Consider the following 13,691-nt stretch of genomic DNA (forward strand, 5'->3'; position numbering starts at 1 on the left):
CGGGGCAGCCCGCCGGGAGCGCGTGCGGGACCAGCGCGGGGCTTTTTTCTGCCGCCTTCCTCCGCCCCGGTCCGGGCCCGTGCTGCTGTGCGATTTCAGGGCACGCGGCGGCCCCCGCAGCTCCTCCTCAGTCTGTGACTTACCCCCGTCTTTAAAGGACAAAATAGAGGGGGTGAGAGGAGACACCTGGTCTGCAATCACAACTCAAAAGTGGATTTAGGAGTTAGTTCGGGCCTAGATCCGTAAATCCTTTTTTGATAATGGTGTGTTAAGTGTGTTCCAGCAAAGAAACTCGCACTTTGGATTTCATTAGAGCAAAACTGGTGAAAACTGCTTTTAGAATTTTATGTAAGATTTGAGAATTTACAGTGTTCTCTGTAAAGTACTGCAGCAGGTAGAGAGCTCAGAAACTGTCATCTGTTCTTCAATGATATATCAATACTGCTGCTTTCTTTTAAGGAGACTACCTGGTGACAATTGAGGAGAAAAGCAAAGCAACTTTCCTGAGAGCATATACAAACTGGAGATGCATGTCTGCAGGGAGTTCTCGCGTTTGTGTTCGGATGGTTGGTCACAAGATGGAAGAGTCATACAGCGAAACCTTAAAAGAACAGATGTCAATTGTGGAAATGCCACTTTCAGATCCTCCCCTGTGCGTTTCATGTTGTCCTGTAAATGGAGATCTTCTTGTGGGCTGCAAAAATAAACTGGTCATGTTCTGTTTGAAATATCTGGTCATCAACCAGAATTTGACTGTGTTAGATTTTGAACGCTCCTTAATTTTGCATACTGATAATCTCATTCCCACTGAAGTTGCATTTTGTGCCAGACATATAGTTGTAACGACAGAGCTGGAGGTTCTGATCCTGAAACTGGAACTGGTCCATCAGAGTGCAGACCGGACAGAGCAGTGTGCACACAGAGGTAGTATGCTAGAAAAGCCTGAGGATGGAGGTAAGTGCAGAAGTGGGGTTTTGTTGTGTTTATTATTTATTTATTTATTTCCAGGAATCTGCTAACTGGGTCCTGTTATTCTCAAAGTAGGCTCAAACATGGCAGTTGCCCTTTAGAAAATATTTCCAGATCAGTTTAGGACTGTCAGCTAAATACTCCAGTTCATGAAAAGTTGTACCACCTGCAGTTGGAGGTAACACTTCAAATAAATACACCATCATTCTGCAGATGCTTTCAGGGTAGTGCAACCTCTACAGACATAGAGTTAGGTCCTGTTTTGGGGAGCCACCATGGGCCAAAGTAAGGTGGTAGGAGTTCAGTGTGCTATGTTCAGAAAAATTACTCTGTCAGCATCACTGCTCAAATAAGTGTCTCTTCTAAGGGACAAGTAGGAGGCCTAATGGAAGAAGCCTCTCATGAGCCTTGAGGTGGGACCATGTGTACTGGCTTACACATTTAAGAATGCTGCTGTGGTGATGCATATGCACTTTTGTAACTGTTAGTAGGCTCAGAACTTGCATAAACAAGGTGTCAGCAAATTCTCCTTTTTCAGTCCTTTGTGTTTTTCAGGGGCTTGCCTTAGAATCCTAGAAACCTCAGAAATAGATTTACTCAGTAGGTCTCATTCCTGTGTATTGCAAGAAATCCATTCATATGTACTCAATTCCCACCTTTCCGAAAGGATCAAAGAAAGACCAACAAACCTTAGGAAAACCTTTCACTTATAATTGAAGAAACTTAGAAAAGGGTGGTCTTTTGGAAATGGAAGCTGTACCTAGAAAAAATTTAAAGGTAAATAAGACTTGTCAAGATAGGTAAAATATAAACTGGAATGTTCTTCACTGAGTTGAGATGGATCTTAACTCAGATAATGGCATTCCTGGCCCTAGTTGTTCTTATGAATAAAAATAGGAAAGTTCAGCTTATTTCTGAGTGCTGTTAGGATTTGCTTTCCAGCACTGATGTGAGTTTAAGAGAACCCAACTTTCTATCATAACTGCCTTTTCCTTAAAACCTCTCCAGCCAAATGACAGCTTTTGTTGACAGCCAGCCATTTGCAGCACAGGTTGCCTTGGACTTGCCTTATAATGAACAGTTTACCTGTTCTTCCAGAAATCTTGACTCTTAGGTATTCAGACTGTTGAGGCTTACATGAAGGATTGGTCTCATTTTCTAACGTAGCAGTTTTTGAAATCTCATGTTTGAGGAAACCAGTGCTAGCTATGTAGCTGTCATTGGAGTATTTAATCGATACTGTGTCATACCACTTTCTTATTGCTAAATGGAATGATTTGAACAATTAATATAGCATCTTCATTGTTAAGGTGTAAAAGATGAAGGCCCTTCAATGCCTACTTTGCAGCTTGAATTAGATGAGTTCATCATATGTCAGAAGCCATTGGAACTGCTTGGGGAAGAAAGCAAGCTGTGTGAGATACCCATCACACTGGAATCCACAGAGTTACCTACAGAAGACACAAAGCGCTTCCAAGTGCAGTATCTGCTTTTCAGGTATTACAAATGTATTTTCCTCGTTATGGGTTAATTTACTACAGGAGACCATAATGAGCTGTGGTTCATGTCTTGTTTAAAGAAAAATTCTGGTATTTTGACTTTGGGGGTTTTATAAGGGTTTGAGTTTTTTGTTTGGGCTTTTTTTGGTTTTTGTTTTCCACTGAGAAAATAATGTGATTTCAAAGAAAGCCTATTTTTGAATAGAAATCTCATTTGGAAGGGACTGACAACAACTAGTACAGCTCCCTGGCCACTTAGGGCTGACCCAGTGTTAGAGCATGTTGGTAAGGGCATTGTCCAAATGCCTCACACACCAACAGGCTTGGGGCAGTGACCACCTCTCCAGGAAGCCTGTTCCAGGGTTTGACCACCCTCTTGGTAAAGAAATGTTTCCTAATAACATCCTGTGCCTGGGTCCCAGGGCTGCTCTCCAGCGACTCATCTCCCAGTTTATACTTGTGCCTCACTCCATCCCAGTGCAGCATCTGGCACTTGGACTTGTTACATTTTATGCCATTGATGATTGCCCGATGCTCCATTCTCAAGAACTCAAGATAGTTGTCTCTAACTGTGCCATGTGCTTCTTGGAATTGCCATGCTAATTACATTAGTAGTAGGAGTGCACATTGTTCTTGAGTATTAAAACATATCTAAAAAAATTATAAAACATATAGCTAGTGCTGTTTGCTTGTACAAAGTAGCTCATAATGATTTCTCACTGAGGTGACACGTTGTTGTTTTGGATTTTTATCTCTAGACGTTTTACACCTGACCAGTCGCCTTTTGGATTTTGTGAAGAGACGAAGTTGCACTCTGTTCAGCTGCTTCCTATATACCAGACAGGTATATGCATATACATGGATGCGTTATGGTCTGTGCCACAGACCTGGGAAAGGAAGGAGCTGCTTTGTTTGTTCTGTTTTGTACACTGTTTCTGTATGATTTGCTCTTAAATTAAGGTATTTCCACCCTTTTCAGTGATTTAGACTGAGCTTTAGTCAAAAAGTCTTTAAGTTTCTCCAAGCTCTGCATAAATCTTGAATTAAAATATCAGTTCACCACACCAGAAGAAGACGACTAAATCAGCTTTTATCAGTTCTCCACTGATTAATTTTACATCACAAGATAGTGATCCTCAGTGTTATAAGATACTAAACTGCCTTTCATGAGTCAGTAGTGGAAATCAGAGTAGTAAACCTTAGTAATCATTAAGATATGGGTTACCCTTCTGCCAGCCTTTAATTAAAACTGCAAGTGTTGGGTGCCAATTTTAGGGGTTCATGAATACACACTAGCTCAAGCCCCCAAAAACCCATGGAAAAATATAATGCTGTATGTTACCATCAGCTTTACTGGCTGCTCACTCAGTTTGTGGTTGGTTGTCTGCTAAGTAGCAGAGCCTCATTTAAGTTGCAGCTGACTTGAAAATAAGCTACTTGCCATTTATGTCCAACTATCATGTTCTCTTGTGATTTACAGTCTTTGACGAGAGGATCTGTAAAATACGGAAACAGCCTTTACCTGCCAAAGTGGCTTTATAAATAAATTCCACCATTCCCAGCCTTTCTTTCCCGTAAGTGAGGACCTGTACTTCAGTGCACTGCAGCTGCAGCTCTGGGTGAGCATTCATCCCAGCTCACCAGGAGCTGTCTGAGATCAGGCTGATCATCCAATCTATGGATGCTTAGTTGTAATGAATCTGCCAGGTCTCTCAGATGGTGTTACATCTATAGAATTCCTTCAGTTGGTGGTACATCCACTCCTTGGTTAAAAATTACTCCCAAGTGAGAGAACATGGCATACAAATCTGTGACCTGTACACTGATCTTCATATAGTTCTTTTTCTCTTCGCTAGCTATTAACAAAACCAGTCCACAACCTGGGCAGGTTTGATAGTATCTTTTAGACATTAGGCTTGCAAAGGAATTGCCAGAAATTGAATTTGATTGAAAAAAGAAATTGAAAATTTCAAAAAGAAATTGAATTTGATTTACAAGTTATATAAAATGCCTTTCTTGTTGTTACATCTAGGAAGTTCTGTGACAGACCATGAGGAAACTGAGAACAAGAGAGAACTACTGAGTCTCTTTTGCTTTTTCTCTTTACCTCATGTTGGATATCTCTACTCTGTTGGAAATTTAGTAGAACTGATTTCTACTTACCAGTATTCAGAGAAGTCAGAGCAGGCAGTTCTCACTCCACAGTTCCTGCACGTCATTACAAGGTACTGTGTTTATGATTTTGCTGATAGTATCACTATGTTTCTCTATGCTATTGCCGTTTAATTTTTTTTTTTTCCCCCTCTGATATATCCTTCATAGCCTCCTGGAACTCTCTGGGTAGGTTCATGTGATAGTGCAGCATGCCCTCCTGCTTAGACTTCTAGGCACATTTCTATGACGAAAAAATACCTGGTTTTCTGTAGTTTTGGCTACTTGATTTTTGCAAGTCTTCATTTTTTTTCCCTTCATCATTGTGGTTCCTTCTTTCCCTCTAGTGAGAACCTGCAGTGTTTCACAGTGCGGTGCAGTGCAGCAGCAGCTCGTGATGAGGATCCATATATTGATACGACTGTGAAGGTGCACCTCTTACTACCTTGCTAAGAGAATGGGGGTAGTAGTATGGCACTTAGTTTCCCTATGTTTCCTTCTGAAATTCTGTTACGTTCTATTGGCTGAACCAATAAAATAAGGTCAAAAATTAATATTTTACTTAAATCTATGGCATATTGTATTTTAATGGTCTACAAATGCCTCAATGAAACAATCTATTATTGCTGTTTGAGATTCTAGATGATTAGTAGTATGTTTTCAAAACCATGAAAAGCTATAAAATCACATTTTAAACTAAATTCCATGCTTTCCTGCATTAAAATGAATGAAGGGTGCAGAGTTTTTCCCTTATTGCAGCTGATGATGCTTCTCTCAGGTATCCTTGAAAAATCAGGTTTTGGAAAAGGAGTGTAAACACTTGAACAAGTCTGCTACCAGATACTTTGTGCATGTTTTTTAGGAGGAGGGCTTTTGATCCTTGGAGGTCTAGACTTTTCCCCTTCCTTAAATTGCCTATCAGTAAAAATCTATTGAATTGTAAAGATTGGGATATATATTAATAAAATTACCAGGAAAGATAGACTGAAGTAGGTCTGTGCAAACCTTATGAAGTTCAGCGAGGCCAGGTGCAAGGTCCTGCCCACGGTTTGGGACAATGCCAAGCATAAATCCAGACTGGGTGAGGAGGGGATTGAGAGCAGCCCTGAGAGGAGAGTGTTAGTAGAAAACTGCCTGTGAGCCAGCAATGATTCTCCCCCTCTGCTCCACTCTGGGAGACCCTCCTGCAGTGCTGGGTCCAGCTCTGGGGGCACCAACAGCAGAAGGACAGGGACCTGCTCGAGCAGGGCCAGAGGAGGCCACGAGGATGCTCAGGGGGCTGGAGCACCCCCGTGTGAGGACAGGCTGAGAGAGTTGGGGGGTTCAGTTGGAGAAGAGAAGGCTCCGGGGAGACCTTAGAGCGGCCTCCCAGGGCTGAAAGGGGCTGCAGGAAAGCAGGGAGGGACTCGTCATCAGGGGGGAGGGATAGGACAAGGGGGAACGGTTTTAAACTGACGGAGGGAGATTTAGATGAGATCTAAGGCAGAAATTCTTCCCTGTGCGGTGGGTGAGGCCCTGGCACAGGCTGCCCAGAGAAGCTGTGGCTGCCCCCTCCCTGGAAGGGTTCAAGGCCAGGTTGGACGGGGCTTTGGGCAACCTGGGCTAGTGGAAGGTGGCCCTGCCCAGGGCAGGGGGTGGCACTGGGTGGGCTTTGAGGTCCCTTCCCACCCAAACCGTTCTGTGATTCCTTTTGAGCGTATAGGCAGCAGACAAAGAAACCACAGGACGGGTGAAGTATTATAAAATCTCAAGAGCTAAACATGAGAGCTCTGCTCCTCACAAAGGTACTGAGGTAAAGAATATAAACACATGACACAGTCTGTCCCTTGTCCAGACTCAGCTTTCTGTGTTTTCACTGTGGGTTGCATGCAGTCCACTACAGTTCCTGCAGTCAGGCACCAGGCTGCCTCCTGTCTCAGCAGGAGGTTTGAGGAGGTGTGCATGTCGTGGTGGTGGGCAGGCTGCAGTCTCCCATGTTGTCCCTGCTGCAGCTTGTGCTCCACAGGCTGCAAACTCAGTCTGGCATGGGCCCTGCATGGGCCATGGCCCCTCAGGGTGTTTCTGCTGCAGTGTGGAGTTTAAAGTGTGGTGATGACAAGGATGATTATTATTTATTTTTCATGCTGTTTATTTAATCAGTTTCAGAGCTGGCTGGTTCTGGTTCTGACTAGCCCAGGGCAGTTAAGAGCCTCCTGGTCACCACTGCAGCCCCCTTCAGAAAACAGGGTACACATATGGTGCTGTGTTGCTATGTTAATTTGTAAATACAGTATTTTATCTTAAAACTGTACATGTGAAATATTTCTGGGCAAATGTGGTTGTATTTTTCCATTTTTAGTCCAGTATAGATTATGTGGTAAGGTTTAACTGAAAGATGCATATTAAATCAGGAATGTAATACTGGGTATGTAATATAACAATAGGCAAGGAAATATACTTCTATCTATAATTGCTTTTCATAAGCAAATGAAATAAATATTTTATAACCATGTCAGGCAATCTTTTACAACTTGGCCAAATTCAAACTATTTGGGATTAAGTTTTCCATGTTAGACATCTCCCTCAGGCTCACTTATTTTGAGGCACACAGCTAAAACTGTGTAGTTGCTTTGAAGAGTAAAGTGATTGGGGTTTTTACCCAATTGTTAAATGATTTATGTCATAGTTATGAGTGTTTTTATTCTTGCTTAAGCAAAGAACTCAAAAGTTAGGAAATCCAGTGAATGATTTTAGTGTCAGATAATTGAACACGGGTTAAATTTGTTTCTTTTTTTTTGTTTAAAGACTCTAAAGTACATACTAACTGAAATTACAAAGCAATTACTATACTTTATAGGCTTGTCCACCTGTTGCACTGGATGTCTGCACGTTAAGAATGCAGCTTTTTATAGGACCAAGAGCTATCTGTCATTTCAAAAACCATATAATTCTTTTGACTAAGGCAGACACGGAAGATATTACTGAAAGAAGAAAGCCTACAAGAAGAATGCTGTAAGGATTTCTGTCTTTTGGGGAGATGGTATTTATAGCTCTGTGTACAGTGAGTGCTGAATTTGTGAGTGTTGGAGTTGAAGAGAGGTTCCTCTGGAAAAAATGGATAGAATTCCCTAATTAGTGCATGAGAACAAAAATTGAGCATATTTTTTTTTTTCAGTTCTAATGTATTAACTGACATAGAAGAAGATAGTGTAGGATCACAAATGCTTGAAATCAACAAAGTTACTCAAGATTGTAAGAAACCTCATATAAGTAATGTTAAAATAACATTACTAAGCACGTATGTGCTTCTGAGAAGAAAAAATATGTATCTTGAGATACAAAAATATGTAGGCGTACTGAAGCTACAGGCTAACAAAATGTTAACACAAAATTTACATTTGGCTAAGGGTTCTTCCCAAGAAAAGTTATGAACATCACTGTAGTAATCCATGACAAAAGAAGGACCAGACTTTGGCCCAAGATACACTTCTAGCATGTATGTAGCCAGAGGCTCTTGTGACTTTTTATCTAATTTCCATGAGAACTGCTATTCCAGTTCTTTTTTTGAGAGCTTTTCATAAAATTACAAACCAGCTATTCTAAAGCAGGTATTTGGAAATTGCATTAAGGTCAGTTCAAGTTCATTAACGAAAGTGGGACAGCTATAGTTGACCAAAGAGTTAATTGAGCCAGTATTTCTTAAAGCCTGGGACAGACAATAATTCTGGAGAAGATGAGGATGAGATGAGAATGATAATTCAAAATACTGTATTTTTCTGCCAGTAGTGCTGTTTCAGAGATTATAGTTGGCATTTGAGGAAAATACACTTTTTGCCTTCATTAAAGAAAGTTGAACAAATACTAGTCTACTTAATACTATCACTTGAAAATTGCGATACAAATATCCCAGAAGAGTTAAAAACCAAAAAGCCATAACAAAAAGAGTCTGTGTTTTCCTACAGTGGTTTAGCCTTAGGGTGCTACAGACCTAACCAATGTGTTAGAGTAAAAGCATTCAAATATTTTTTTGCCATGTCTTGGCAAACACTTTAACAGAGCTGCAGGGGCAAATGTGCGGTAAATCCTTACAGAAAGTAAGCAAACATCTTAGCTAATTTGAGTTACTTCATGTAAGTATCTGATACTACCTGGTGTTAAGCCTGGAGATGTTGTAGATAGTTTTGATGATACTCCTGGTGTGTGAACATCCCTATCCCTGTTTTGTTATTAGCTATCATGACTTAAATTCACAGCTTAACTCTCAAGCAATTACTAGCCTGCAAACATACTATTTATGCATTGAAATTATCAAGTGAGTGAGATTTTTTTTGGCTGCATAGTGTTTATTTGAACACTGACAACTCTTTTCCTTCTCTCTAGTTCCAGAAAGGCTGACAGCATCAAATCCAGAACAAATTCTGAGTCAGAGCCTGGTTGGAATTTATATATTATAAACACTGTTTCAACTATTCAGCTTTACAGAGAAATGGTATTGCCCAACTCCTCCTTTTGTTGTTTGGTGACTAAAATTTAAGTACTGCTAATTAATCTCTTGATGCATGTCATTGCTGAATATAACGTAATATGTTTATCATGAATAGCCCATAATACTTTTTCAAATGGCTGCTGCCCTCATTACAGTTGATCCTGTATATTCTTAATTTTTGCCAGCAGCCTAAGTATATCCTGTGTCTGTTCTAGGTAGATTATAGTAGAATTTACGAAAATGTAAAAACTGAGAGTTGCATCCATCTTTTAAGTGAGGCTCACTTACTGATCAGAGCAGCCATAATGGACCCTCATTTCCTTAAATCAGATGAGAAAGAAGAACTTCTAAAAGCATTCAGAGAAAGTTGTGCCTTCTTAGGAGACTGCTATAGCAGGTATGTTTTAGATAGGTGAGCTTTTTTTTTCCAACAACGTAACTGTAAAATGAAAATTCATCATTCTTTGATGTTTTACATTAGTTTTGCATGTATAATACAAGCCTTTATGTTCTACAAAACCAGATTAATCTAGTCATCTCTTCAGTATCTGCTTGTCTTTATTGTCATTGAACACAGAATACAATATTATAGTGAGTATGAGCTGTGTATTTGCAGATACTGGTGTGTCTGCAATTTTGATGTATTAGTTCTTACAAATGGTGATGGTGGAAGTGTTGCCCTTAATTGTTTTGTTCTTTTCTTCCTTCCTCTCTGTTGCCTTCAGGTTTGACACAAAGGATTACCACCTTGCTTTGCCATACTACAGAATGTCAGGTTTATCAGTGACTGAAGTTTTAAAGAGACTAGTTTCAGAAGGTGATGAAATACAGACATATGAGAGAGGATTTATATTTTACTTAACTCATTCTCTTAATGAAGACTTAAATGAAGAATTAAATAAGGTAGATACAACGGAGTTTTTTCTTAATCTGTTGATTTAATTCTGATTTTAAGAACTGTGTATCAAATTTTAATTAAATTCCCCTTGAAAATGCTGAGTTGCATATTTAGTTTTACAGTTGTTCTTCACATGGTTTTTATTTTCCCATTTTTGTTGACAAAGTAGCAAGCAGCACCTGTGAAGCTTTGGGCTGTTTTCAAGCAACGTTATGGGTTTGGCTATCACGATGCATGTTGCTAATGTTCTGGTTCCCACTGGCACACAAAGACTTGCATTTTAGCAAATTCTGCTGCAAATTTCGTTTCCCATTTCTGTAACAAAACAAACTCTTTCTTTGAACATTGCCATATTGTACAAGTTGTTAAAACCAGTTCACTGTGGTGATGGATGTTCTCCTAGCACCCCAGAATATGGGTTGCATCACTGCCAGTTAGAGATCCTTTGCTTTTACCAGTGGGGAGGAGTCAAGAAAGGCACTGTGATTTGATAGCTAAGATGTACTTGTCTGTGTTATTAAAAAACCCCAAAGAAATCAAAATAAAGCTGCAAAACTTTCATATTCTCATACATATCTGGAAAGGACTAATCTGTCAAATGGCTTTTATTTCCATAGGAATCAGCAAATAAAGTTCTCCAGATATTCTGTCTTGCTGACCCTGTGCAGCTGCCTCATATCCTCTGCAGCCCCTGTATGAGAAATGTATGTCCTCTGACAGCAGTGGAGTATCTTCAGAAAGTAGAAAAGATTATGCCATCAGTGGTCGTGACGCTTACTAAGGCTTTCATGGCTCTCAAAATGGGAGACATGATGATGTATGAACACGAGATGGGCTCCTATAAGGAGGTGAGTTATGCTGAAAGCGTAAGTTGTTCCTGCTTTGCCAAGGCCAAGTCAGTTGGTTTGGCCTGTAGTTGTATTTTACAGTAGGAGCAGCTGTCAGTCACTCCTCTTCCTGCTGGGCTGCACAGGCTCCACTGAGTGCAGTAACAGTGGAATCAAGGGCTGGCATACACACCGGGACTGTTTCCTCTGCAGGAAGGGTAGTCTTATCTTGGCGAAGCTTTACCGAATAAGTGAAAGTTTTGAAGCTGTTAAGTTCTTGTTAAAGTAAATGCTGTTTACTGGGGTATAACAAGCTCTACAGAGCCGTTGCTCTTCAGCAGCACAGCAGGGTTGTATAGCAGCATTTTTACACCCCTCCACCTGTAATATGTGATATGCCCATGAAAACACCATCTGTATGCAAACAGTCCTTATAAAATAGCTCTTGAAGCAGAATGTCCATGATGCACACAAACTAAAGTTTCTGTATACAATTTTCCATCTTTCTTATGTGGAGTCAAAGCACTTAACCCTAGTAAGATCAGATCAGGACTTACTTCAGTGCTATTAAAGGAAGGATTCCACCCCAATGGGGAAAAATGTTAAAGCAGACTGTGCCACAGATGTTCACGTGTGGTTTCAGATTGAGACCTGTCTGTAAATTACTTGTAAAGGTTGCTTTGAACTGGTGAATATTCAGAGGTGACAGAGATTGAAATACAGACTCTTTCTGAGAGTGAGATATTGGAGGTATAAAAATTTTTAAAATAGCTGTTTCAAAGTTAGATATCATGCTTTGGTAGGAGAAATCCTGGAGAGCTTTCAAAGTTTGAATTGCAGGGTGGGAATTGTGGAGAGTTGTTTCAACAATGATGCCCATCACCATTCTAACCATTTACAGCACTATCAAGTGAAATTCCCTTGTTGTGAGCAAACATACACACGTTCTACTGCATGGGTGTTGGGGTTTTTTTTGTTTGTTTTTAATCTGACCTATTAAAAAAACGTTTTATTGCACCTTACCTTTAAAAAGCATTTTGTTGCAAAGCAGAATAACCCTTTCACAAAGTTATAGAAAGGAAAGATAGTTTGTATGCATAGTGGGGTGAAATCTGAAACTGCCTCCTAGGTTTGCCTTATATTTCCTGTGTAATTCACTTAGTCTGCTTAGGCATCACTTCCCTGTTGTCTTCAGTGTGGAAATAGTATCTTATCATTCTTCCCTTCAAAAGCACCCAGATATATAGAAACAATTTGCTGTTGCACATAGTGCAGCACATTTTGATCATTGTTTCAGGGTTTTTTTCAAAATAAAATACATACTTTAGCAAAGTAGTCTTTTGAAACTTCAGCCGGTGATTTTTCAAAACACCATGTGTCTTGAATGTCTTGATTTCATAGTGCAATCTTTCTTACATGCACAGTAACTCCAGCTTCCAACAGCGTGTTACTTTCAGTGTTCAGGCAATGGCCTGTTGCTCAGGAGTTACTGTTCTGGCACAGTTTGGATCTCAGTCTCTGCAGAGCTATTCTATAAACTGTAGAAAGGATTTATTTCCTTCTCCCGACCTTCCTTCATTTCATCTGTCTAAACTTCACTGCCTGAGGAAATACTGAGTTTTCTGAGTTGAATCAAATGTGGATTGAATTTTTTACCTGATTTATATCTGATTGTATTTGTAGACAGCACTGGTTTGTGGCTTCACTGGGCAACCAAAACTCTTGAGACAGCATAAGGAAGGAATTGTCGTGCCAACTGAGTTTGCTGTTCACCTGAAGGAGATGCAGCCTGGTTTACTGGTGGCTGCCACTGTGGCTTTACATGAGAACAGTAAAATTGAACTAGAAGAAGCAGATACCTTTTTCAAGGTTGGTGTGTAATAATTTTTTGCTTCTATTTTTCTCATAGTGATGTTGTGATGGGTAGGCAAAGCAGGTGCAGTTGCTCCTTCACTCACATTTCAGCATTTCTTCAGAAGGAGGGAGATGAGGGTTGGATATATTCCAGTTATGACAGATGTCTACAGAGTCAGAAACTGGTCTATCTGGAAAGAAATACTGGTTAAATTAAGAACAAAAATAAATTATTACATTCGTTGTTTTGACCCTGTCATTTGAATGGAGAATACTCTGATCTCAGAGATCTTTCAGTGGCTTCCTAGTAATTGGACTTCCTAAGGCTACTGAAATTTAACAGAATTTAGAGAAGTCACTTCCATAAGCTCCTCTGGAAGAAATAATTAGGATTGAAACATACTTCTAAATAATCAGACTTAAATATGAAGGTATATAATATTTGATATTCTGTGTAAATTTCTGAAAGAGTGGGTCTCTGCAGTTTATGAGGAGAAAGACAAATAGAATAGTTTCTGGTGTCACTGAAGTACTCTTTATTTAGATTGAGAATAGACAAACCTTTTTTCTTTTCTCTACAATGAATAACACTGTTTGGATTGAAGGCATGTATTCTTCAGTGTGGGTATGCTGCAGTCTTGCATCTGTTACTGTGAAAGACCTGTATCAGAAATACTGTCATGAAACTTGAATCAGAACAAGTGTTGCTGTTTAAAGCAAATTGGAAACCAAAAGTCCTTTCCACTGGCATACCAGACCTTCAAAGCTTCTGTCTTGTGGGTCCTACCATTATACCCAGCTGAGCTACACAGCATCTCTTACAGCCTTTAAATTTTTCTTGCTAAGATTCCTGCTTGACTTATTGGTGTATATATAAAATCCTCCAGACTAGCAGTCTGTAACTACTTGCTGACAGTGTGCTGACATTTCTGGCAGCAGAGTAAATCTTGAAGAATAAATCAAATCTATTGTTCAGAATTGATTACTTCAGAATCATTCCATGAACTTGTTAACTTTGCCTAGCAGTG

The 13,691-nt window shown here is 39.9% G+C and overlaps 1 protein-coding gene across 1 annotated transcript in view; it reads left to right on the forward strand.

The window, feature by feature from the left end:
• Positions 1 to 13,691, forward strand: part of HPS3 (HPS3, biogenesis of lysosomal organelles complex 2 subunit 1) — a 20,416-nt gene that overhangs the window by 153 nt on the left and 6,572 nt on the right. The window contains exons 2-12 of the mRNA XM_026854938.1: positions 460 to 954; positions 2,280 to 2,466; positions 3,227 to 3,312; positions 4,501 to 4,693; positions 4,967 to 5,048; positions 7,456 to 7,610; positions 8,979 to 9,087; positions 9,300 to 9,481; positions 9,810 to 9,987; positions 10,600 to 10,830; positions 12,493 to 12,678. Of these exons, the coding sequence (XP_026710739.1) occupies positions 460 to 954; positions 2,280 to 2,466; positions 3,227 to 3,312; positions 4,501 to 4,693; positions 4,967 to 5,048; positions 7,456 to 7,610; positions 8,979 to 9,087; positions 9,300 to 9,481; positions 9,810 to 9,987; positions 10,600 to 10,830; positions 12,493 to 12,678 (2,084 nt within the window). The remainder of the gene's footprint in view (positions 1 to 459; positions 955 to 2,279; positions 2,467 to 3,226; positions 3,313 to 4,500; positions 4,694 to 4,966; positions 5,049 to 7,455; positions 7,611 to 8,978; positions 9,088 to 9,299; positions 9,482 to 9,809; positions 9,988 to 10,599; positions 10,831 to 12,492; positions 12,679 to 13,691) is intronic.

Source organism: Athene cunicularia (genome assembly GCF_003259725.1).
Source record: "Athene cunicularia isolate RWA chromosome 9 unlocalized genomic scaffold, athCun1 chr9_part1, whole genome shotgun sequence".
NCBI lineage: Eukaryota > Metazoa > Chordata > Aves > Strigiformes > Strigidae > Athene > Athene cunicularia.